Below are 27,898 nucleotides of genomic sequence, written 5' to 3' on the forward strand. Positions count from 1 at the left end.
AGAATGTGGATCTGAGTCTACTTCCATTAAGAGAAAAATTGATCTCAGAGGGAGCAGGATTGGGCCATAAATGGTCAACTGTTATCCCTAGAGATTGATATTAACTTTAGTTTGATTATCATCAGTTTACTGGGTGCTAGCCACGCATATTGGAAGACAGTCCCTACCCCAAAGAGCTCACTTTCTTCCCTTCCTGCATAGTAAACCAGCTTCACATGGAGGACTCCACCATGGCTGGAGGATGGAATTCACACCTCCAACCTGTTCAGCTGCACTATCCCAGTTGGAATAGCCAGAGATGGAATAGCAACTGCTGCTCTCTGCACCATTTTTTGCAATGTAAATACAGAGTCTGTATTTTCAGACTAGATGCATCCACAGAGCACAAGAGGTGCCAGAGTTCTCCTCTCTTTGGCCCCTCTGGCCACACCCCACTTTGTAAGAAGATACCTGGTGCTACACTGTGCAATACTGTACATATGCATTCTTCCCTGCCAGTGTGACACCTAAAATGTTATGACTACCTCAAAGAATGCCGGGCTTGCTCTTTCGGTCCTCGCGCAGGCTGAGCTTCCAAGGGGTGGGTCTGCCCGAGGAAGCAATCAAGACATCAAAATTGCAACAAATCTAAACTTCCAGTGTGTCTTGAAACTGAAGTGAAAATATGCAGTTCAAAGCACTTGATGGTTAAAAATGAATTCCATTGAGCAATGCTGATATTTCAGAATAAGACCTAACACTGTGAAGGAAATAAAGTTCGTGTATTTTCTAAGCGGCCTTTCTTTGCAGTAATAACATAAATAGAAATGTATTCACTTTAACTAAATAGAAGTTTGGTTCACAATGACTCAACAGAAATGACTAATTTCTTGTTGCAGCCTGACATGGAATCTACTAGTAACTCGTCTATTCCATTGTGTGCCACATGGCCCTAAATGTACTCCTAATTATAGGCAAAAACAGTATGCTAGCAAAGTGAACAGTAGGTCAATTATTTCTCTGTATTTCAGCTTTCTTGCTATGCACAAGCTCTACATAGTTCAAGAAATCAAGCCCTATTTCTGTTTACTGCACTACAAGTTCAATGAACATGCACAGCCCTAGGGACACCCTACAACCTTTAAACACATTTAATCTTTGCATCCTTATTTTACTGGAGACTAGATAGTGACTTCGCATAGTGAGAAGGATGGACACATGGGTGCACTGCCCCGGGAGCAGCCCAGGGGTAAAATGGTGATTCGGAGTGACAGTGCCTTCCCTGGTCCCTCCCCCATTGCTCTAGTGGGAAATCATCTGTACTGGTTCATACCAATGAGAGAATAGTTACCCATATGGGACATCCCAGCTATACTGACTGGCATATTGGAGGGGACAGAATCAAAACTCTGCCCATTTCTTGCCCATCTCTGCATACTTCTCACCCACATGCATGAAGAGCAGCTCCATGGAGCATGTTCAGTTCACTAGACCACCCAGGGCAGAGAGGGTGTGTGTGTGTGTGTTATGTCCCTCTGCTTCTCTGTGGGGGCACATCAAAGTTTATGATTTGTTCTTAATTACTCTGGCCCCATTCCTGGTAGGTGCTGCACATGCTCCAATCCCTCTGGCTTTTATTTATTTAATTAAATGCAATCTGAGGACAGACCACACTTCTTAGGCTCAGGTCTTTTATTAGCATCCAGCCAATAAGGAAGAAAGTTATCCTTCCTTGAGCCAGACCCAACAAACAACTGAAATTATAGTCAATAGTTGAGACAATAAGACAGACCATGAGAAAGCCATTAAACATTATAGACCCCAAGCTCCATCCATGAATGTAGAATATGCATGCATGTTCACCAGCTGCTGCGCAGATAAAGCTATCATTCACTTCGTTTTTAATTTTTAAGTGAATTATTGATAGTGAAAGGTGCCAGTCTCACAGCTGTGGAGAGAGAATGTCTGTTTATTCACAGAACACGTACTGTATTTTGCTCTACACTGTCCCTCCAATTTACCTGAGTTCAATCTGTGTAAGAAGAACATCTAGGTGTGATCTTCTGGCTCAAAGTCTACGTCTAATGAGCATTTGTCATAGCTTCAGACTGCCAGCAAATGTGTAAACTGGTAGGAAGACTTTTGCAATGTGAAAATCAGTATGTTGTAAGGGGAGGGGATCTGAACCCCTTCTAGGACAGTGACCCTTCCTGCCATTAACCTTCTGTACTGAAATAAGATTGCTGAGAAGGTGACAACACATCAGTTCTACCATCATCTGGAAGCATCTGAACTTTCCAGACCTTTTCAGTCTGGTTTTAGATGCTGAGACAGAGCTGATTTCACTGGCTTAGTTGATCATTTCCCCCTAGCAGTGGGCAAAGATCGTGTGCCCAAGATTCATTTAGGTCTGCTTTTAACACTGTTGTTCATGGGGGCGGGGGAGCTTTTAACTTATCTGCAGACCCTGGCAAAGGTGGATGGAATCTTGCTTTATGGTTCTACGCTTTAGTCTAAGAGAAACAAACAGATGTTGATGATGAGCAGTTGCTCATCTGTCCAGAGAGCTCGCTCACAGATTCCATATGGATCTGACTTCTCGCTTACCAATTCTACATCTGTGTAATGCCAATGGGAGAGCTTTGGATGTTGGTACCATCAATACACAAATGACACCCAGCTCTCTGTTTCCCAGCATACTCAGCCTGATTGACTGGACTATGCGCTTGGTGGGGAGGAGAGACCCTAAGGACTAAGGAGGGGAAGGACCCAGTCCTCCCTACTGTCTGGTTATTCCCTCCTTATTCCGTCATGCCTGTTTTTAACTTGTCAGCCCTTCAGGGTAGGGATCATGTTTCTGTGCATGTCTGTGGGGGGTTAGCACACTTGTGGGTGCTGTCAGAAATAATAGATATATGCTTTTATATAACAGTATACATTTATTAGGGGGGATTTTCAGATGTGCTCAGCATTGACCTAACTCTGCTCCCATTCAAGTCAATAGGAGCTTTACCACTGACTTCAACTGGAGCAATTAAGCCAAAAATCATAGCCTTAGGCTAGATGATTTGTCCTATTTGAAGGCAAAGCTCCCATTGAAGTCAATGGGCACAGCATCAGAATCTTGTGTATTATGGAGTCATGGCAGCAAAAGAAAAAAGTTAAATTGCTATGAACGTAATTATCATGTATATGCAATAGCTACTTTTCAAGTCTCAATATCTCTGCTGCTACTTTTTTAAAACGTAGTTCTTTGAAGTCTAATTTTGGCCTGGATATTCTTAAAGCATTCAAGGTCTTGTATAACACTTCAAACAGATTTTGTTTTTTACAAACAGAAAGTTTGTACAGTATTAAAATTATTATATTGATCTTTCAAAAAGAGAAATTTACACCAGTTTATTCATATTAGAAAGTTAATCTTTCTAGCAACCCAGAGATGCAGACATGAATGTGGTTCTCAAAATGTTATGTAAAAGAAGAAATATATATAACTCTATAGTTAAAACCGCCAGAGGTAATCCAATATCAGTTTAAAACAGAAAAGTACATATGGATAAGGTCACTGTAATTAAACAGAAACAAACTCAGTAAATTATTTATTTCCCTTCATATTTAAAATTTCAACTCATTCATCAAATCACTTTCCAAATCATTAGAAGAAGCATCACAAAGGGCCCCAACCCTGCAATGTCTCCAAACCTACACTTGCTGAACTGTAAGCATGTGAGTTGTCCCATTACCATGTTTGTGAGTGTTTATAGGATTGGGGCATGAATTTGCTAAAAAATTTCCATTCAATCTTCAATAAAATGAACCAATTGATCAGAGTCATACTAAGTCTATATACTATTATAGTGTGAAACTAGGCACCAGCAAGGAGAAGCTCATAAATATATGTTGTAATAAAATTGTCTGTGATTAAATACAGGCAGATCCATTTGTATGTTGATGACCTAACTTGGTAAAAAACCTTTAACCAACAGAGTGCACTCTTGAACCTGTAAACATCTGATATAGCAATAGAAACAGAGGTAGAGTCATCTGTTGTGGAAGATGCTGATGCATTCTGTTTAAGCAAAGAATAAATGAGAACTGATATAAAGCTATTTTCTCCACAGGTGGAAATACGCTGTCATGTATTCCTAAGTTCTCTATCACACAACATACATGATATTAGTCAAATGGCTTTGCAAACGAGTTCTCTTCTTACAAACACGCATGTATGTAGTCCCCTTCAGCTCAATGGTGCTACTCATAGGCCTGATCCAAAATCAAGGGAAGGGCTGTCATTGACTTCAATGAACTTTGGTTAAGGACTTGTGTGTATGTGTTCAGAGGATCTGGGCCTATCTTTGTAAAAGACAGGTAGCAAGCTCCCTTATATATTGCCACAATACATTCCGTAGACCATGTGGGACCGCCTAATGTGCCACGTAAACTCATCATAACTTTAAAGAAAACATCACTTTGTCTCCATGGCAACTTGCAAGTCGTCATACAATTTTTATTATTGGTATGCCTCATCGTGTAACTCAGGCTGACAGCCCTGATGTGTAATTTCCTCATTTTTGAGGGTGTGATTCTCCTAAATGCCATCCTCATTCCATTTTTAGTTTAATTCATTGAGATTCCATTTACTTCAAGATGTGGTATTTTAAAATTGGTTCAGTGTGTCTACTCCTGCTTTACTAGAAAGTTAGTTGATTTATTTCCAAATTAAAGTGATTTCTAAATGAAATACTAAAACGCCGACATTTTTTGGGTAGCAGAGAAAATGCTTTGGGTTCTGGGACTCTCACTATGTGGAGTGATGTAGTGTTATCAAGGAATTACATATTTTAATCAGCACCTGCTCGCCAGTCCTGCCAATTTTCCCCCAGGAGAGTAGTCCCATTTCCATCAATTGAACTGTTTGCTAGAGGAGTATCAGTCACATGAGCAAGAGGTTGAAGGCTCAGGCACCTGGATTGGGAAGTGGCCTTGGGCCAGCTCACTCCACCTGATGGGATCCACCACATGCAGATTTCCCCCTCTCTAGACAGCACCTCTCTAGTCTCTGCAGCAACAGAACTAGCCCCAGCCCTGTGGAGCCAGCTTTCCACAGTCTACGGTCTATGGGGAAAGGGCTGGAATCAGGGCAGGCCAGGGAAATATACATCTTCCCACTGCTGACCTCACTTCATGCCCCATGACGCTTACATGAAAAAGTTAAACAGATCCCAGAAGTCTGAAGTTTCCCACAGGCACCTTCCCATGAGAGACGCTAGGGAAGCCACAGTCTGAGGGCATCCATAGTAGCTTGGCTTCATTGGCAGAGAGCCAGGAGGGCACTGCTGGGGTGCCAGAGTTGAAGTATGTGTACATGGTCTCTGCACAGATGGCCTTTGCCTCACACAGATCCCAAAGGCTCTGCCAGATTTACTGGCAGGCCCTGAGGCCTTTACCATGGAGAGTCAAACTCTGTTTCCGCATCTGATAATGGCAGGATGCAGGGTAATCTCTGCCTGGGAATCTCTGGGTGATTTCTTCATTCAAAGTTACCAAAATCTCCCCTGCCCTGTCCCCTTCCCCAAACAAACTGTCGATCAGTGATTTCCCTGCCAGCCTCGACATGAGACTTAGGACAGAGTGATCTCGCATCAGGTTTACACCATGGGCATCAGTGGAGTTACTTTGAATGTACAATGGTGCTAGCTAAAGGAAAATTAGACACACAAAGTCTAAAATGAGTGGTCATGGGAAATACCACTGATTAGATTCAGATTTAGAAGAATAATGAAAGTGCTGTATTAAATTTAATCAAGGGCTTTTTGTTGTTCTCAAATTAAGATAAAGGTTACTTCCATACTGAGAGGTGCTTTAGAAGTTGATAAACATTCTTTTTATAAAAAGAGGTTATTTTTTAGTGGTAGACATCTAATCTAATAGGATATGAAACAAACCTTCCATCTTCAGGATGTTCATTTTAGTTTGCAAAATTACATTTGTTTGCCTCACAGGCATGTACACTGGTTCCAGTGCTAACCATAATGGACCATCACCAGGTCTCCTGCCACCTACTCACGACATCCCCTCAAGACACCATCCACTGGAATCAACCCTTGCCAGTCCACACCATCATCTGTTACCTTTGGAGAGTACGAGGGAAGGGTATGTACTTTAAGCAAGCATGCCATCACTCTACAAAGATGTACTTAATCCCATGTCGTTGGGTTCATGTCAAACTCTGTTCAATGCATTGAGAAGTTTACTGAGTATGGTATGAATACTCAGAATGGGTCTAGATTGAACATCTTCATTTCCTTGTTTTAAAAACAATTTTAGATTGTTCTTCATACTGTGTCACTGCATTGAGATTTTATAATTATTTTATTTTTAAATACTCTTCCTTGGTGGCATGTTACTGCTGTGGCTATGTGCACAGGGCTCCTCTTGACTTCACTGGGATACCCACCCCTATCTCAGCAGCCTGTAGAATCGTAAGGCAGTGGTTGCCTGAGTGAGAACTATTTGTTTAAAGATTGCAGGCTGTCTCTCTCTGGTACATAACTGCTGTGCTGAAGTGCTGAGAGTGGGACCCGACCCAGTGAAATCTACATGAAGCCGTTCCTTATATGTTGTATTAATAGATAATGTTTTCTTACAGTATCTTACCCCTTCTATCCAAGGCTCTCAAAGCACTTTACAAACAGGAAGGAATTACTGTAAGCCTCACAACTAGGGGATCTACCGCTCTGGCTAGATTCCTAGCTGGTGCCCTTATTGGTCGTATCTGAACAGCTCACATAGAAATGAATTTTAATTCCAATACCCCGTCATGGACAAGAGCACTCTCCTCATTTTACTGATGGGGAACTCAGACACACCGGCTTGCCCAAGATCTTTAGCAGTGCCCGGTATTTAATGTAGATTTCTTCTGTCCCATTCCAATGTCATCACTGTCCCTCCTCAACCCCAATATGTAGCTGAGGAAACTGAAACCTAGAGAGATTACGAATTTAATTGTACCCTTAAAGTGCAGTCCTACAGTAGTGGGGCGTGGCCAGGGCGCAGGCTCTCTAGGAGGAATTCCTCCTGGAGCCTTTGGGCAGTGCACTCTGCAATAAACCTAGACTCCTCCTCCCCTGCATCCAGCCCTCTCTTCTGGCCAGTGCAGTGGATGGGGAAAGTACTTTCATCCTCCCTTTTAGGCAGAGAGTGGCAGTACTCACCTCACATAGAGCCTGTATGCCGCAGCCACGTTACAGCTGCCCCCAGCGCAGGGGCACATGATGGTGGGAAGGGTCCTTGAGCACACACCTGCCCCCACATCCTTTTGCACCAACACAGGACCAGACCCCATCTGTCCCTCAAAGACATACCCAGTGTCACGTAGGATGACTGGGAGAGCCCAGCTCTCCTGCCTGCCTGTCCTGTGCTTTAACCACAAGACCATCCTCTCTGTCCCCCCCACAACCAGGAGTCAAACTTTTATGTTTGCGCCACTCATTTATTTTCACCTTAACAAACAGTTTCCATGCTGGCTTTAAAAGATGGGTGGATCCGGTTCTAAACTATGCACTGGGAAGCAAATTCTCACCTCTCCCTTGCCCAGCAGCAGACCCAGCATGATTCTACAGCATGGGCCTGAGGTAGGGGTCTCCATTCGGGGGTCACAGATCCCCTACCAGTTGTGGAGCAGTTTCACAAGGGTTTGCCGTACCCACAGGTAGAAGTGAGAACTGACAGTAGGAATGGGGAGAGAAAATCCACAATGAAGCAGATCCAAGGGCCATTTTTTTCCTCCTGTGGGAGGGGAACACATCAACCTAGAAGAGGAGAAGGATCTCTTCCTCCCACTCACCCCTATGTAAATCCTCAGGACACTGGCCAATGACTGAGTGTGGGTGGTGGTTCTGGAAGTGGGCCTTTTGTGAAATTAGCACCAAAAATCCCAACAGAAAACAATATAACCAAACTAAGGAAACATTTCACATGCCAGTTGCACAGGTGAGTTCTGAGTTTGTTTTCAAGACATTTTAACATTTGGAACTTACTTGCTCACCTCCCTAACAATAATAAAAACCAAAGACATGGCTAACGTGAGAGCGTACTGTAGCAGTATTTCAGATTCTATAGCTGAGCGCTCTGGACTGCATGGATTCACTCTGTCTTCATTCTGAGAAAATCAGTTCCCTTTGAGTAAAAAAATAAAAATAAATGCTGAATCCAGTTTTTAATTGGAACCTTCTACACAAGTTTTGATTTCTTAGTGAGTGCCAGGAGCGGATAACTATTCATTTGCTTTGGTCACAATTTGAGTTTTACATTGGAATGCTTTTCAGTTTTTGCTGAATAAGCATTTGTTCTTGTGTGAGAATAGTGTGCTGATTTATTATCTCCCAATGCTTATGTGTTTAAGAAATGCAAAGTGGTTACAGAAACACTATAGTTAATTTCCTATGACATAATATAAGGTTGAGACAATAACAGGGTTCTAACTATGAACCAGCCATCAGAAAACTAAGACTGGAACATGTTGGTTGAATGTTTATTTTAAAACAAGGCATTTTGTTCGTTACACAGTGACTGGGGATGTTTCAGCATTTAAAATAGCATTTACTATAGTCAAAGTAAACTGTTATTTTAGGCATTGTATTAGCTAGTCCATAAAATACATTTGCTATATTTTAATTGTTTGCACTTTCATTACATACTGAAATAAAGACCATATTTTAATAGCATTTACTTAAGATAGAAAATATAGTCTGAACTAATCAAAATTTCATACGTTACACAAGACCATACTAAATGAAAGTATTCATTAATTTAATCAACAAAAACACTCTATAATCTAATGCTTGGAGCTGCTGAATTATTGGGACTGTCTTTGTCAGTTAATAGTTCTGTATCTTTATTCAGATAAAAACATACACTGCATGAAGAGAAATAAACATTAAAAACTCTATATGAACTGCGTTACACTTTTGACATACATATAGCATTTTGCCTCATTCATCACCTATCTCTGCATCCATGTTTAGGTACATTTAAAGAATTACTATACTGTGAATCAATGTAATGACAAGATTGGATTCCAGAGTTTAAGTCTTTGGAATGAACCAGAATGATTATTATCAAAAAGTGTAATTATTGAGTCATCAAATATGTGAGATGCCAAAAGCTACACGGGGCAGAGTACAAATAGTCTACTCAAGGTTGACAGAAGATTCAGAATTTGATTTAAAGGCTTTTAAAAAAAACAAAACAAAACACTATGTTCTACCATCTTTTGCCAAAGTCAATACCAAGTGTAGCACTCAGTTTTCCCAAATGGTTTGCTAAGACATTTAAATAGTTTGACAAAATTATCTAATTCACTTGAAAATGTTCTAACAGAATCTGACATCATTACCAAATATATTTACACTGGCTTTATATGATATGTATGGAATTTTTTTAAATTGTGGTATGAAGTGCACAGTTTGCTGGATCTAGTAATTTTACATTAATTTATACTAATATTAATTAAAGTAGAAATGTATGATTTAGGAGTATTTTGGCATGTAGAAAGTAGGGCTTGTGTGATCCAAGTTATTTTTGTTTGTTTTTTAATTTCAGGTAGTGAAGTGTTACTTTAACATTATTTATGGCAAATGCTATAAGTAATGTCAAAACTGTTTAACTTCAGCAGTTGCAAAGACAGTAAATTTTGATTTGTAGCACCCTGAAGATAGAAAAACAGCTCCCAGTATTAACCTTTGGCTTCACTATATTGATGTTATGCCTGGCCTGGTCTATACTACAACATTTGCATGAATGTAACTAAACCAGTTTAAAAAATCCATCTAGTTAAATTTGCGGACACCCCAGTGTGGACCCACTTGAACTGGTTTAGACTACTAATTTAGCTTGCAGTGATAAGCTACCAACTTTAACCTTTGTGTATATTAATTTAGCTAAACTAGTCTGAGTGGGTTCCATCAGGAGTTTATAGCAGTTTAACAAGATCAGTATATGTATTGATTTAATTAAACTGGTGCACTTTTCTAATATAAACAAGGCATCTGTTTTGCTATATATATGTCCCCCTCTTTTGTAGAATATGCGCACAAATACATAAAGAAGGGTCTTGTTTATGAAGTAATAGAGGGTGGTTTATGAAATACAGTTCTCTATGCTTTTATTTTCAGATCACTAAACTATTGTAGAGTAGTAGTCATTCAGACTTTATGAGCCATTGGTATAAATTGTTCCAAGTATTGCAAGATCTTGTTCACCCTACAGATAAACACCACACAGTATAGTGTAATCTCCACAGCATTATTGCATGGTTTTAAAAAGAAAAGTAGATAATCTTATAATTCAGCATACATTAACAGCACCAATTATCATGTAATTGTAAACCTTGCTAACAGAAGGTCATGAGGTTTAGGCACTCTTGCTCAGGATCCATTACATTTTTTTGCCCATGGATCAGCAAAACTGAATTTCCCTTCAGTATATGGAGTTGGAGCAAGGTCCCATTAAAGTCTTTGAACTCAGTCATTTTGCATATGGCTATGTGATCTTGGTCACATGCATTACACATAGCAAATAGCATTTACATTCCTGGAGGAAGTCAAGGACTACTGACAAATAATGACAATTCTACCAATAAGGGTGATGTATCCCTTAGGGAGGATTGGGACACTAATTGTTCACATTTCTGTAGCAATTTAGGTCATATCCGCCATGTAAAATCTATGGCGACTGAACAATTAATGAGATTATGACATCACAAAAGTCTTAAAGCTGAAGAAATGAGAGAGGATATTTTTAGTTAGAGCATTTAAAATGCTAATTTATTTGTGCTTGCTAACAGCTGTTTAACCAGGGAAGACCAGACTTGATATTCCTGATATTTTTCAGGTAAAAATGTGCAAGAGAAAATCTATTGCTATGGCCACTTTACACCACTCTGGCAGTGTAAAGGATCCTCCCATCTTAAGGCCTCTTTACATTGCCAGAGTGGCGTGAAGTGGGCATAGTGCAAACACGAACGAGGCCTAAAGGGTTTCCTCCCTCAAAACCAGCAGTGGAAACACCCAGTCAACCCTCCACCAGCTCAGACTCCCCTCCTGAGATGTGAGCCTTGTAAAATGTCCCCGTTTCTTTCCCCCACTTTGAGGTTGTGGTGGTAGCTTGAGGAGTGGGGAAGAATTGTGTTAGTGGATGGCAGGAAAGTAAAGTTAATGTCTGTAGGGGGGAAAGCCTTACAGGGGAGAGAGTGGGGTGGCTAGATAGGGGTCTCCTGTGTGGAATTTTTTGTATTATCCTGGCTCTGTGGCAAGGAGGTGAGAGGAGACCAGGGATGGTTTTGTGAATGAAGGAGTTTAGAAGGCTTGTATCACGTGAGGTGGGATCGGACACATGCAGTGGCTTTAAGGATTTCACTTTACAAGTAGATGGTTTTCTGGAGTGTGATTGTAGTGTATTTAGGAAATTGGTTCCAAAAACAAAACAGAAAAGGATAATTCTTTAATAAACTATTGCAGATAATTTTTATTTTAATAGCTATTACTTCCTTGCATTTGAAGGGCCAACCCCTGTCGAAGGCAGTGAGATCACATGAGTAAGGCCAGTAAGATTTGGCCCATTATTAGAATAGTTGTGGGAAACAGACAAGCCTCTACTATTTAGAGGACGGAACTAAATACCAACACCTTTTTTATAATAGTTCCTGGGACCAGAAAAATGTGTCATTCATTGTTTGTGGATTCCACTGGGACTACTTCTCATTTATAATAGAATACACAAGTCAGTGTTTTATTCTCTTTTAAAAGCACTAAAACCCAATAACAAGAAACAGATATCTCTGAAAGCAGAAAACATTTTCAGTGGAGGTAGCCAAGAACCCATCATAATTTATCTCAGTGTTATGGATCTGAGCACGCAAAAGGGGCATCAGTACATCTGTCCAAAGAAAGAACAATGTACAGGTGCGGGGCTGAGGTTTATGTAACAAAGAAAAACAGTAATTAAAAGCATCTGGATTTGAATCCCAAGTCATTTATCTCATTGTAGAAAATGTGACCATAGTTCATTTATAATCATATCCAGATAGGCCTATCCTGTTTTTAGCAAAATTAGCATTAAAGTGGCCTCACTTCTGCAATATTTGGCTAAGAAAAATATAGCATCTGATTGCTGATAGAGCACTGACGTTTTCCTGACCTTACCGGGATGTAGGTGGACATTTATTTAATATTATATTTTTCTAAAATAGGTGGATTGACATTTATGATGTCACTTTGATAGTGTCTTCCACCCAAGTGTCTAAAAGTAAGCACTAACAAAGATATCAGCCTCAGAGATGTGGTGTAAGTGATACAGTCTCAAATTAAGAAATAATAAGGCTACAGGGAGAAAAGAGAGGTTAAATGAGTTATTCAGGAAGCCTTTAACTGAGCGGTGATTAGAACCCAAGTTTTTTTGACTTCCAGTCATGTGCTGTAACCACTAATTAATGTTTTCTGTGATAGTCAGAGGAACAGAATATTTAGTCTCTGTAAACCTGATATTCTTGTAGCTTTTTAGCAAATTCAGTGGTTTAGAAGTAAGCCATATAAAGAGAATGCATGACAGCTTGTCCTGAGGTGAAAAATCATACAATCATGTCATTGCAGGGCTGGAAGGGATCTTGAGAGGTTATCCAATCCAGACCACTATGCTGAGCAACTAAGGGCCAGATTTTTAAAGATATTTAGGTGCCTAGTGGGGTTTTCAAGAGCCCACAATGGTTGGTATTCTTTAGCCTCATTTTAAAGATATGTCATCAAGGTTAAATTACCTGCAAGGTCACACCACATGTTCATGATAAACCAGGGCCTCTGACTTCCAATTCCTCACTCTCAATACAACCAGTGTCCCAACAACAAGAAAATGGAAACACACTAGAGTAACTTGTAGGGTGACCAGATGTCCCGATTTTATAGGGACAGTACCGATTTTGGGGTCTTTTTCTTATATAGGCTCCTATTACCCCCCACCCCCATCCCGATTTTTCACACTTGCTGTCTGGTCACCCTAGTAACTTGCAATCCCAGAGCAGAGCTTCAGTCTATGTTAAATGTGCAGCATATTACAACCCAGTAATTTGTTGGCTCATCATTTGTGGGAAAGGATAATAAAATGCAATGATGCCCAGCAAGGTGAGCTACAATGAAGGATTTATTATAGAGGTGGAAAAAGATTCCATGCATTCCAGAGAGCTAGCCAAAGACACCTGGCAGTGATTAGTGCAAGGTTCACCAAACTTCAGATAGTCTGTGTTTTTTTTTTTTTTTTTTTTTTTAATGGTATAACTGTTTCCTGAGCATGTGCTGACAGAAATTCCCGTAGGGCAAGACCCAGAACAGAAACACGTGGCAAGAGATTGGGTGCTATCCAAAGACCAGATTAGCAGAGCTTTACACATCATTTTTAATATATAGGAAGAGATGAAAATCAGTGTTCACTTCCCCCTCTTTCCCCCCCCCCCCCCCAAAATATAATCTCCTGATTCTGGAACTGAATTGCACATTCTCATAATATAAGTAACTATACTGTTGAGCAGGCAAGGTTTTATGAATGAAACAGTTGGCATGAGGAATTTTATGGTAGCACCTGGTTTCACTGAAATATATCAGCTTTTGTAACTAAATATAACATTGCCTTTATCCAGAGCACTATATAGAATCTTTTCTTCAGACTAATACGTGGTAGATACAATTCTCAAAGTCAATATTTTGTAATGTGGTATTAGACTGGACTTGAGAAGCAGCTTTGAAGTCCAGTCTAATAGCACAATATACACAAGAATTTATTTAAGATAAAGTACAGATGTATTTCACTCTGGATCTGATCCGGTTCCCACTGAGCTCAATGAGAAAAGGATTGGGGCCTATTGTCTAGCAAAGGAATCTGCCAGTCAAGATTTTCTATTAAAAAACCCAACAGTGAGCCACTGTTCATATCGAAAACATCCATGCCTTCAATATTTCTATGCTGTGGTTAGATTTCATCCTCAATTATTATGATTCAAAAAGTATCCTAGGTTGAAGTGAATTTCATTATTTTTCAGTTCCCTGCAAGTAGTTTCCAATTAAGCATATTGTGCTGTATTTTCAGTATCCAGGAACAGATTAAAAATATTATCTGTGTAATGGACCATGAAGAAGGTTGCCTTAAAATTGCTAAAAATGTAGTTTTATTATTTGCTGTTCTGTAGAATTTGTCCAAGAAGAGTTTTTGACCAGGGTGTGGCTAAAGCAAAATATAAAGGCCATTTCTTATTCAGACTACAGCAATATGGATAAATTCGGGGTTGGGCAGGGGGAAATATATCCCTGTCCTGTCAGAAGGTTTTGAAAAATGAATTTGGCTGTTTATTTATTCTTAGTTCTGTACAGTTTAATAGTTTCTAGAGCAGGGGTAGGCAACTTATGGCACGCGTGCCGAAGTCGGCACGCGAGCTGATTTTCAGTGGCACTCACAGTGCCCGGGTCCTGGCCACTGGTCCGGGGGGCTTTGCATTTTAATTTAATTTTAAATTAAGCTTCTTAAACATTTTAAAAACCTTATTTACTTTACATACAACAGTAGTTTAGTTATATATTATAGACTTAGAGAAAGAGACCTTCTAAAAATGTTAAAATGTATGACTGGCACGCGAAACCTTAAATTAGAGTGAATAAATGAAGACTCGGCACCCCACTTCTGAAAGGTTGCTGACCCCTGTTCTAGAGAAACTCTTATGTAGTAATAACATTGAGACAAAGAGGTTTAGTGTAAATTGTGGGAATAATACAAAGTTGTATATGCACCCCCAGCTGCCCAAATGGGGATAGACTGAAGACAGGACAAATAATGCAAACACACCAAATACCATAGCTATATTTGATGCATATGAAGTGTCTAATACAGAGATGTCTGTTAACTCATGAGATACCTAGACAAAGAGCCCTGTGCAGGACTATTTTTTTAATCCCATTCCCACCTGCTCCAGCATTGTTTGTTGAATTTTTATCCCACTCCTGCTATTATGGCAGTGTGGTGGGGCGACTGCCCCACGCAGGCAGGAGAAGGGTTAAGGCAGCCTTGGAGAGGCTGTGCAGAACCCAGCCAATCTGGAAAGGATTTATTGGGAGAGCCAAGCAGAAGGTTTGCTGGAGCAGCCCATATATAAAGCGCTGCTCAGCATAGCAAGGGGTAGTCTCTTCCTGGAGGTCAAAGGGGAAGGACTGTCTGCTGAAGAGCACCGGAGATACTGCAGTGCTGGGCCGGGTAGCGGAGCAATAGGTGAGCTCTTGGCTGACCATGGCCCAACTGAAGCAAGGGCAGGGAAGGTGCTAGGGCTACGGGGGAAGAGGCCCAGGGAATGTAGGCAGTGGGAATAGAAGGAGGGGCAGTAAGTGGCTGCCAACTATAGGTTCCCTGGGCTGGGAACCTTTACCCCTACGTGCCAATGAGGAGAGTGGCCTAAATCCAGACGTCAGTTTGCCCCTGAAGCCAGGGGCTAGACGAGAGACTGCAGTTGGCCACTGAAGCAAGTGGAAGGACTTAGGACTGCCTGTCCCCCGAAACAGGGGAAGACAGCGGGCTGGGGCACAGCTGGAGGGCCGTGTCCCGAAGAGGACCACGTGGTCTGGAAGCGATGAGGGTCCAGATGGTGGAGGAAGTGGAAGTAACAGTGAGTGAATCACCGCTAGTAAAAGGCATTCTGGTGGTCAAATTCCCAGCATGACCAGCAGGAGGCGCCACGTCAGTGAGTCGGAACCGTTATAGGCAGTGAGACCTGCAGGACTCCAGTCCCACTGCAGGGCTCTACCTACACACTTCACTAAAGTGTATCTCATAGTTCAACCTGAACTGTAGATCACAACAATCAAAAATATATTCTGTGGAAACAAATGTAATTGAAAGTTCTGCAGCATTTTTAATGAGGATTTCTTTTTCTGTTAGACATTCATAGATGCATTTAACTTTACAAAATGAGAGAGCTATCATGTTGCCTATAACTAGAAGGGCTCTTAAGACACAAGATACTTTATGTAATTTCAAGTTCATGGAAAGGAATTAATTTGTTAATTTTCCTTTTAAGCAGACCTGAATTTACAGGTGTTACAGAATATCTCTTCATGAACTACACTAGATGTGTGGCCCGAGTGTGTGGTTCTTATATAATCTATTGGCTAAGTGCTGATCCACCCTGAGATGGGCCTGCTACTTTTACTCACAACTAAAGAAGTTAGGTCCAGATTTTTAAAGCAGATTAGGCATTGCTGTGCTCAGCTGCCGCCTAGCCAGTTATTCCTCATTTTTATTTGTGCATTTGTTTTTTTCTTCCTACATGTAGTACTTTGCACTTATCTTTTTTGAATTTCATCTTGTTGATTTCAGACTAATTCTCCAATTTCTCAAGGTCATCTTGAATTCTAATTCTTTCCTCTAAAGTGCTTGCAGTCCCTCCCATCTTGGTGTCATCTGCAGATTTTATAAGCATACTCTCCACTCCATTATCCAAGGCATTAAGGAAAATATTGACGAGTACTGGACCCAGGACAGACCCCCGTGGGACCCTACATCCTCCCAATTTGATGCCAAACTATTGATAACGACTCTTTGAACACAGTCTTCCCACCAGTTGTGCACCCACTTTACAGTAATTTAACCTACACTGTATTTCCCTAATTTGCTTATGAGACAGTCATGTGGGACTGGCAAAAGTCTTACAGAATCAATATATGTCATGTCTACAGCTTCCCCCCATCCACTAGGCCAGTAACCCAGTCAAAGAAGAAAATTAGGTTGGTTTGGCATGATTTCTTCTTGACATATCTATGTTGGCTGTTACTTAATCCTCTAGACACTTACAAATTGATTGTCTAATTATTCGTTCTAGTATCTTTCTTGGGTATCATAGTTAGGCAGACTGGTCTATAATTTCCTGTGTCGTCTTTGTTCCTCTTTTTAAAGATAAGTACTATGTTTGCCCTTCTCCAGTCTCCTGGGACCTCACTTGTCCTCCGTGAGTTCTCAAAGATAATCGCTAATGGTTTTGAGATTGCTTCAGCTAGTTCTTAAGTATCCTGTTGTGAATTTCATCATACCCTCCTGACTGAATACATCTAACTTATCTAAGTAATCTTTAACCTGTTCTTTCCCTGGTCTGGCTTGTGCTCCTTCCCCCTTGTTGTTAATTGTGTTGAGCATCTGGTCACAATTATACTGGAGCAAAATAGGCAATGAACACCTTGGCCTTCTTGCTATCATCCATTATTAGCTCTCCTTCCCTGCTAAGTAAAGGACCTACACTTTCCTTTGTCCTTCTCTTGCTCCTAATGTATTTCTAGAACCTCTTATTGCCTTTTATGTCCCTTGGTAGGTGTAACTCATTTTGTGAGTTTGGCTTTCTGATTTTGTCCCTACATGTTTGTGCTATTCTGTTGTACGCCTCCTTAGCAAATTGTCCACATTTTCACTTTTTGTAGGATTCCTTTTTGATTTTCAGGTCATTAAAGAGCTCCTGTTGAAGCCATATTTGCCTCTTACTAGTCTTTCTGTCTTTCCTTCACTGGGATAGTTTTCTGTTGTGCCTTAAATATTGTCTCTTTGAGACACTGCCAGCGGTTCTGAGCTCGTTTTTCCCTTAGAATTTCCAAGATAGAGTTTTGCTGTACAGCCAACTAAACACACACAAAGTCCAGCAGACTGACAGAAATGTGTTTTTTAGCTTAACTGTTGCATAAGAGAAGACGGACATATATGGAGAAAACACCCACACTGAAAGGGAGAAAATTAGATATTTTACACAAAATGCATATAACAAGAAAAGTGCTCCCACCCTAGCAGTGACTTTGTCATCACAATCTCAGTTTTAGGCTGTGAATTAAACTTTGGAGGGCGGGGGGTTCCCCGCTCTAAAAATATGTTCTGTTGGCACTTGATCTGCCTCTGGGTTGTTAAAAATAGGAGACTAGAAATGGTCTGATTCTCCCATAGCCTGGGCTCCAGTTCTCGTCTCTGCCTTGTTCTCGTTCACTAAATTTCAGCCTCCTCAATTTCCCTGATTCACGCTCTCTTCTCTTAGTTCTCTCATCCTTAACTCGTGTTTCCGGAGGCTCAAGTAGTTCACTTTCATAGTTTTGGTCTTGTCTACTGGCTGAATCTCTATAATTAAATCTATTGCTGGTTGTCTTCTTCAAAGACCTCATGCTCCTGATTGCCCTGAGCTCTCTTATGGATGATTGACTAGCTGCATGTTTATCCTCTGGATATTGACTGTGATGGAATTAAGGAAGACGATGCTGGATTTACTGTTTGGGTCATGGCACTCTGCTGTGGAAATAGTCTTTCATTATTCACTGTTACTTGTGTGGCCTGCTCACAAACCACTCTATGATCCTTCTCAGCTCTACATCTTCTGCAGACCTACCCTCCATGCACAGACTCAGCTTCCATGCCCTGCCTACCCCCAACATATGCAGTGGAGCTATGGTGTTTCTGTTGCATTTTGGCCCTTTCATGGCACCAGAGGGGGCCAAAGGATTTTATCCACAATGTGTACAATCATGTAGTTCAAATTTGTAAATTTGGAATGAAAAGTGCTATGTTAAAATGTAAGATTCTTATAATTGCATCCCTAAATTGTTGACTGCCTGTTGATGAATCTTTAGATGAGGAACACTTTGGATGTGCAATATCAGATCAAATCACTGGTCCATCAAATCTAGTATTGTGTCTCCACCTCTAGCCTATACTTGATGCTTTGGGGAGGGGGGGGGAATTGTATTACCTGGTCAATTGTGCAATATTCTGCAGGGGTGAAAGTGGGTGGAATTCTTCCATGACCTCTTGAGGCGATCAGTTTACATCCTGAAGCACAAGATTTGACTACCCATTATGTAGCATGTATAGGAGTAAATGTTATTTTTGGCCATAAAATTATTTAACCCCTTTTTAAATCTACCTGCAGTATTTGATTCTATGACCTCTTGTAGTTATGAATTCCACAGACTGACTACCTGCTGTGTGAAGAAATAGTTCATTTTGTTTTAAATTTACCTGCCATTGACTTTGCTAAGTGACTTATTCTCATTTTATGGGACTGTGTGGAAAGAAGGGACTGGATCCTTTATTGTACCATTCATCATCTTAAATACTACAAGTAAGTCCTCTTCTCCTTTGAAGGCTACATAATCCTAGTTTTTGCAGCCTCTCGTATAAGAAATCCCTGCTATGCTGCTCTGTGGCTCTTCTCCAGATGTTTTCACTCTCCATGCACTCTTTATGTTGAGGCAATCAAACCTGAATAAAATACTTCCAATTTTACCATAGTTTGATATAGCATCCTTATGTGCCCTGGATACTTTATGCATTCAAGCATGCACGTTTCTTTTCCATTTGCCCCTTCAATGAGCCATTCACAATAATTACAAAACCTTTTTATTACCACCACCCTGTCTCGGTCCCTCAAAAAGATCGTACAAGTTTAGATGCTAGCAACATATGTAAGAAATTCAAAATGTTTTTGCTAAACTTACACTTACCCAAGTTCAATTTAGTTTGTCATCATGTTGTCCAATCTCCCAGTATACTCAAATGCACTCAGTTTCTCGCAATCCTCTATGGGTTTTGACTGAGCAGAGCAACTTAAGTGTGATCACCAAACTAATGGTTCACTTCTTCCTCCCAATCACTAATAAAGGTATTAAATGCCATAGGCAGATTACTATTTTCTTGTAGTATTTTTAAGCACTGACACCATTCTCAGTGCTGCACAAAGCACTGAAGATACAATTGCAGTTCCATGAAACTTATGGTTTTAGTGGAGAGACAATATAGACCAAAGAGTTACAGGATGACTAGAGGGAGGTTATCATAACGTGTTTCAGGGTTTGCTGTTCTGACTTATTTTTTATTTAATGGTGTGTACCAGAATTTCTGATTTAGGTGGGTTACCATAGGTGCTCAGATACTATAGTGATGAGTAAGTATAAGCACCAATATCAAATAGAATCTATAGGCTTAGAGGACGGGGTTTTAAGGAACAATTTGAATGAAGAGAGGGTGGTGGATTGGTGCGCCAGGGATCACCGGGAAATTCAGACGTCAGTATGGAAGAAGGCACGAACACAAGAGTGGGAAATGGATAAAAAGAGAGTAGTTAGGTGGAAGCTTGGACAGAACATGAGTAGTAAGACATGAGAGCAGAGATGTAGAGAAAGTGGAGAGGGCAGATTAGTGCATTTTTACTTGTATATTAAAATCCGGTGAATTTGTTGATTATATCTGCAACATCTGATTTCACTCACCTCTGTCCTGAAATACAGCCCCTCTATGTAAGCCAGAGTAAACAGGGTTTTAAAAAACATAATGGATCCATTAGGGACTGGGAAGAAGGCACACTCTGCCTCGAAATGCAGGAGGAGGTTGTGAGTGGCTGTTTAATTGCTCTATGGCTGCTCCCACAGCCCATAAGCTGTTGTACAGTTCTGGGCTCCTGTGCCCCACGTGAGTTTGAATCTGTGGGAATGAGGGCAGATGATCTATGCAGCTCTGGATTTGCTGACCTGTCCTTTACCCATCCTTAAAGCCACTCTTAAAGCTACAGAAGACAGAAGAGAACATGGGGTGCACAGTCCTTTCACATGTCTTCTCAGCAGGGCCGGCTCTGGCTTTTTGGCTGCCCCAAGCAAAAAAAAAAACAAAAAAAACGGGGGGGGGGGGACGGGGGGGAGAAAACAAAAACCTGCAGCGCAGCTGGAGCGCAGGTGGAGGGGGACTGGCTAGCGGGGGGGGGGGGGGGGGAGCGGGCAGGAGAGAGAGAGAAGGGGGGTGGCAAGGGCTACAGCGGGGCGCTGCCATGCGGCCCCTCCCGCCGCGCTGCGCCCTGCCGCCTGCCGGGAGGGCTTCGCTCTGGTCAGCGGGGAGGGAAGGACGAGGACTGCCCTGCCGGGCTTGCTGCAGGGCGCTCCCGTCCTCCACGCCACCGCCCCCTACAGGGCGGCCGGAGCAGAACAACAACAACAAAAAAAGCGGCCGTGCCGCCCTAGGATTGGGCGGAATGCCGCCTCGTTCAATCTGCCGCCCCAAGCACCAGCTTGCTCGGCTGGTGCCTGGAGCCGGCCCTGCTTCTCAGCCTACCACAAAAGTGTAACAGATCCATGGTGGTTCTTGGACACTTATATCTTTACCCATGAGAAGAGGTTGGGTGGTCAAAAGATTTCACCCTCTCTGAATATAAATATTCAACATAGTCATGGGACCCAATTTTAGTGAATTAGGAAGGATCTGGGTTTTATTTAATATCTACATATAAAGTATATATTAAAAAGCCAAAAGACAGAAAATTTACAGAACTATACAAGCAAAAATGAAAATAAAAAATGTGGTATATACATATTTATTATTAAAATCCAAACCAAAACAAATTGTGTCTATAGTACAATGTTAACAGGAAGTGTCCAAACTATTAGATCTTGAAGCAGATATGCCTGAGGTACTGCCTGGGAGTTTCTGATGCAAATAGCTGTCCATACTGAGGGCCTTCTTTAAGTCCTTCTTTAAGTAGTTTAGTGTTTCTTCTTCTATACAGAAGCCGTCTCTTTTAAAACTGTTTCCTGTAGCTAATGCATAATTTATTTAATCTCTATCTGGAATGATTTCACCTGCACACCAAGAGCAGCTGTGCCAAGGCAACATTTTTAGAAGACAAACACTCTAAAGAGATTGAGAAAAGGACACCAGAAGCTTGAAACTGAAAGCTAGGTCCATGAAAAAATTGATGTCTTCCTCGATCACACATACATACACAGGATTGTATTTTAGGGTTGATCTTGAATTCTGGAACACTGAAATTAATATTTTGTTAAGAAGAAAATTTCACCTATAGATCACTTGTTCAAATTTAAACCTAGTTGGCGGGTAGAGATCGATCTATCAGGGATCGATTTATCGCGTCTTGTGTAGACGCGGATAAATCGATCCCCGAACACGCTCCCCGTCGACTCCGGAACTCCAGCTCACGAGAGGCGGAAGCGGAGTCGATGGGGGAGCGGCAGCGGTCGACTCGCTGCAATCCTCACGGCCAGGTAAGTCGACCTAAGATACGCCGACTTCAGCTACGCTATTCGTGTAGCTGAAGTTGTGTATCTTAGGTCGACCCCTCCCTCACCCCTCACCCCTGTAGTGTAGACCAGGGCTTAGTGATAGAAAGTTATTCCTTGGCCTAAGGAAGATGAGCTGTAAGGGTGCAGGGGATCTTCATTCAGCTAGATGCCCATATCAAAATGAACACCAATTGATACCCTTATTTGCTGTCTTACAATAATGGGGAAAGATTGCAGCATTGTGCCAAGTATTGTGTACTCTGCTGTAGCTGTTCAGACAGAGTGAAATCCACTTCACCCACAGGTAACACAAGTTTTAGAGAGGTGACTGCAGACCAGCCGGGGAAATTAAACTGCAGCCCACAACACAGGACTTGAATGGGATTCACCTCAGGCTCCAGTTATATAGATTACTATACTGGGGCCACTGGATTGCATACACCAGTGGTTTTCAACCTGTGGTCCGCAGACCCCTGGGGATCCTCAGACTGTGTCTAAGAGGTCCGTGAAAGATTGTCGTTACTATAGAACAGTGGTTTTCAACCTGTGGTCCATGAACCCTTGCAGGTCTGCAGACTATGTCTAAGATTTCTAAAGGAGGCCGCACCTCCATTTGAAATTTTGTAAGGGTCACCAAAGGAAAAAAGATTGAAAACTATGGCATATACAGATGTTCTGTCCCTTCCCCCTCGCCCCCTTGTGGAACCAACCATGGTCTGTAGTGAGCAGACAGCTCTGCCTGGCTGTTCAACCAATCTACCCCCAAGAGGCCTGTATGCAGGGGTGAAGTGGTGTTGAGTCACCACACGGACAACGCCTTCCCTGCCTCTTTTAATAAGCAGAGGATTTCAGTCTCTAACATTCAGTATCACTTTTAGAAAAGGGAAAAAAAAGTTAAGTATTTGTTTAAAAATATAATTAAATTCCTCCCACACATTAAATATGAGAACAGATATAGAAAATCAAAGAGGTTAGAACAACTGTGCACTTCCAGATTTTCTGTGTCCCTTTAAGACTGAACATTTGGCTTGAAAAGCATCTTGTCCCAGGCCATTTAATAACACTACTTTATTTCTTGCAATCCCTTTTTGCTTAGGGACATGCCTGCTTTCGGTGACCCTGTTATGCACTTAATTTCCTTGTTTTTTACTTCAGTGTCCTTTTGACTAGCTGTTGTTGTTTTTTTAATTCCCTTTCAGAAGTTGTGTCACAATGGTACCTTTTGGCACCTTACTGTGCCTGGGCTGTTGAATTTAGTTATATTCTGATCTCTATTACTTTGTAGGTTAGCTATATTTGCTTCTTGAACCAGCTCTTACATGTTATTTAGGACTAAGTCAAAAATAGTCTTACCTCTTGTGGGCTACTCCAAGGAGCAATTTTTACGGTGTTGAGAAATTGCTTCTCTAACCATGTATCATTGTGACATTTGAACAGTGTATGTGGGTAGTTGAAGTCACCCATTATTACAGTTTTATTAGAGTTGGTATCATCTTCGATCTTCTGGAACAGCGTGCACTCAATATCCTTTTCCCGGTCAGGTGTCAACAGGTAATCTACTAGAATATTTTTATACTTATGCCTTAGGCTAGCCATACAGATTCTACTGAGTGGTTCTCTCCATACAGAAGTTTTGTTTCATTAGGTTCTATGGAATCTATTAGATGTAATGTGGCTCCCCCCACCTCTATGTCTTAATCTGTCCTTTGTTTTCATTTCAGCCCAAGACATATGAGGTTGGAGGGTAAAGAAAATACAGCATCTACACAGTATTGTATTTCATGCAAACAAACTCTAGACAGTATCTGCATTCAAAAGATCAACATTTGAGGCTATCAGTCTAGAACCCAACTGATCATTCTTTCTACTGCTGCAATGAGAGCTCAAAAAACCAGAGGTCTAAATGCCCCAGCAAAACATTTAGATTATTGTTAATTTGTAGAATGATAATATAATTCTAATGGGGTTTGCACAGAAGGACCAGATTCTTGATTCTGCTCTCTGCAAAGCAGCAGGACTCTTTGTGGCCAGCAGATGGTTCTCGGGGAAGAGGTTTTACATCCCAGTCTTCTTCTGGGGCACTGCAGTAGCATACACATGCTTACCCAGGGCTGTGCTTTTGAAGGACAATCTAGACCCCTCTGTTTAAAACTATGCTGTTAGATGAGAAACAATTGAAAACAAGTATGCAACCTTGACTTGGCTGAACCTTTGGGTATAGATGCTTAGCCCCGTTTTAGTTGGTTGTGCATTTAGACAATTCCGACTCAGTAGGGAACCTCCTGGGATGAAAGGAGCTCCCCATTAGAGCTTGAGTTTCCTCGTATTTTAGAAAGAGGTAAATTCAATATTAAAATAAGATATACACACACCTGACATTTTAGATCCTTATGCCTTGAAAGAGGAGTCTTTTCCGGGAGGAGGTGGGGGGGCGGGAGAGGAGAGAGCAGGGGTGAAGCCTCCTTGATAGAAACAAATTGAAACCTCAAACTTCTAAGCACTAATATTATAGTTAATGTTTGATGGTTTTCTAAGCACTGCTTTTATAGTGTACAAGACTGCTGATGGTTGAGAAGGGCAATAATTTTATATTTTGTATAGCAGTACAATGATTTGGAAGGGTTCTGAGACACAATAAAGAATTACATGTTTAAAGAAAGTTTCCTTGTGCTTTTATTTTTTGTACAAATAGAACAAGGGGGAGAGACTAAAGATATTAATGAGGTTTTCTATTAATTGGACATAATCATTAAGTGCAAAATTCTGCTATTATTTTACTCCCAGACAGATCTATTTGCATCAATGGTGTAATGGAATTCAGAATTAGACCCTAAGAGATGCCTTTTCATTGCAATACATGAGAATTTAATCACGGAATACCTATTAGCATTAAATTAGTCTCTGCCTGTATTTTCAGATCCATTTGTCAGTTAATAAAGTTTTTAATTAAAACTGACTTTGCATCTAATTGTGAAGTCAGACAGCTTGCTGACTAATGGTATCACTTTTGACCCCAGAAGTGTGAACAGTATGGGAAGCCAGTGTAACTGGCGTACACCTGAAAGAAACATTTTATTGTTTATTTTTTTTAAATATCATTTATGGCAGCACAAATTGTAAATAAAGTTCTCTATATTAAATCACTATGGAAATACTGCCTAGGGACTTTCAAGTATTTTATTTTCTCATATTGTAATATAAGCTTTTTCTCTTTTCTTGTTCTAGGCTTGCTCCAAATATTCTTTCACCTCTTCTCAGTCCTCTGAAAACACTAGTTCCACCTTCCCTATTGCAGAAACATGGTTCATCATCACCACACAGCCAGTCTCCAAATGGGCAACAGTTTTCAGGAATACCAAATAAACCATATGCTCAGTTTCAAAACCAATCTGTACAACAGGGACTGCAAGGTAACTATCTTTTGAGATTTCCCAGCTGCCATATTAGTGTTTTAATTATTGCAGTATTTGGCAACACTGTCTGACAACATTTCTGTGGAAGCTCCTATTTTTTAAGTGTTTTGAGTCACATGGGGCTGTAGTTTTCATCAGTCAGATCAGTACATGCATTACCTGAGGGCTAAGGGAGGAGGGATAGATCAGTGGTTTGAGCATTGGCCTGCTAAACCCAGGGTTGTGAGTTCAATCCTTGAGGGGGACTGCTTAGGGATCTGGGGCAAAAAAAAAAATCAGTACTTGGTCCTGCTAGTGAAGGCAGGGGGCTGGACTCCATGACCTTTCAGGGTCACTTCCAGCTCTATGAGATAGGTATATCTCCATATATATTATTACCTACTTATAATGGGGACAAATTATAATCAGTAATTACAAAGCTGTGCATTTATATAGCACCTTTCATTAGAGGATCTCAAAGTATTTTGCAAGCACATATTAATTACATCCCAAAATACCTTTGATTTAAAGACAGAGTAAAAGATTTAACTCTGGATCACCCTTGAAGCTGTAACTGTTTATTCTATCAGTCTATGTAGTATTTAGGAAGCTTTAAAATGCATCATTTATACAATAGACTATAATGGCACTTTCTGGCATTACACCCATTTAATATGGTTTGAGTACTAGAGAGACAGGAGGTCTTGAGTTCTAATCCTAACTCTGTCACTATCTTGTTGTATAGTTTAGGTAAATTATTTATCCTCTGCATTTGAATTTCCCAGTCTTTAAAATGGGGATGCTGCTTATTTTCATACCCCCAAAGTTGTCTTGTGAGGCATTAGTATCTCTACAATGTTTTGAAGGTATACATTAGCACTTAATATTATCACAGATTACTGTGGTAATGGAAGCTTGGATATTTAGATAACATGTTATATAATCCAGATACTATATTGCTTCCATATGGTAAATATTCATCATATTACAGATGTACAGGACAGCTGTCTGGTTGTAAAGTATAACCAAGCATATAAGTATACCCGGGCAGATAACCAGATTCTCAACTCAGTTCACAATTGTACCATTGTTTGAATAAGGCATTTTTCAGAAACGTGCAGTTTCATGTACGATAAATATACCAAGTGAGCAAAATGACTTGCTTGCTATTCTTTGAATGTTTTAAGGCCAAGTTTTTATAAAGTTTGAAAAAACAAGATTCTGATATAGGCCCAATGGCAGGGTACATATCTAATACATAGATACTTACCTCCCTTTCTCTCTTGGTCTCCAGGTAGTATTTTAACCTCTAGATTGGGTCAAGTACCATAAATACTCTAAAATTGCTTGCTTAGTTTTTGCTGTTTGATTGGACTTTGTCTGAAAGGCAAAAGCATGTTATATTAAATGATTTGTGTCAAACAAAAAACTCACTAAACCTGACGCTCAACAGATTATTCAATTTTAAAATGACTAACTCTGAGAGGGGAAAAGTGGCAGATTTATGATAGCATATAATCATATATGATTGTTATTATAATGAGCTAAATAACTACAAACCGCAGGAGGACAGATTAGCAGCTCATTATAATGACAGAAACAAATGCATAGACAGAACAAGTTTTGAACCACTTAAATAAATTGACTTTATTCCTTAGAGAACACCACATTTCCCATTTGAGCAAACCATGGCTTTCTGACTGCTGTGTTGTGTGGTTTTGAAAAAGGCAATAATTTTCCACTTTAACCAAATTTTGAATTATTATTATAATTTTATTATGAAAAAGTTCAAAAATCAATGTTGAGTAATAGCCTTTGAAACCAATTCATCTGTAACCCATATTTGGGCTTAAACTTACTTGAAGCTTTTGTTTCAGTTCTTTAATGGCAGCTTTTTAAATGGGAATCTTTTAGTCAAGTTTGTTATATTTTTACTGTAAAAAAGGAAATTCTAAATAACATGATCTGTAAAACCAGTCAGTCTTTATAGAAGCACATTAATGTTGAGAATTGCTATGGGTTGTCGATAATGAGAAGAATGATAAACCACAGTATTTGTGTCTTTAGCTAGTTATAGTAAAGTCACATGGAAATTATTATACACTGAAAGAATTTGGCAAGCAAACAGCATACTGCATTTATTTATATCTGACATGATTTCTTGTCAGAGATTTTATGGAATTTGAAGAGCTTGGATTTATTTGCACGTACATTTAAATGACATGACGTATATGAGTTGTAGTTTAATAGACATATTCCAGTCATTTGCTCATTACATCATTCATTTAAAAAGTGCTTCAGGTTTTTTAGATTATGGCTTGGGGAAATAGAGGCAAGCAGTGTGTGTTCTGATGTGGTTAACTACAGCTATTTTGTCACAAATGATTTCAAAGCAAAATTGGAGCTAAATGT

The 27,898-nt window shown here is 40.4% G+C and overlaps 1 protein-coding gene across 1 annotated transcript in view; it reads left to right on the forward strand.

Annotated features, from left to right (window-relative positions):
* LOC113406540 (zinc finger protein GLIS1-like) overlaps window positions 1-27,898 on the forward strand; it is a 270,442-nt gene that overhangs the window by 232,448 nt on the left and 10,096 nt on the right. The window contains 2 exon segments of the mRNA XM_026651816.1: window positions 5,982-6,132; window positions 25,320-25,504. Of these exon segments, the coding sequence (XP_026507601.1) occupies window positions 5,982-6,132; window positions 25,320-25,504 (336 nt within the window).

The sequence above is a fragment of the Terrapene carolina genome, unplaced genomic scaffold (genome assembly GCF_002925995.2).
Source record: "Terrapene carolina triunguis isolate 2854851 unplaced genomic scaffold, T_m_triunguis-2.0 Scaffold103, whole genome shotgun sequence".
NCBI classification, from domain to species: Eukaryota; Metazoa; Chordata; order Testudines; family Emydidae; genus Terrapene; species Terrapene triunguis.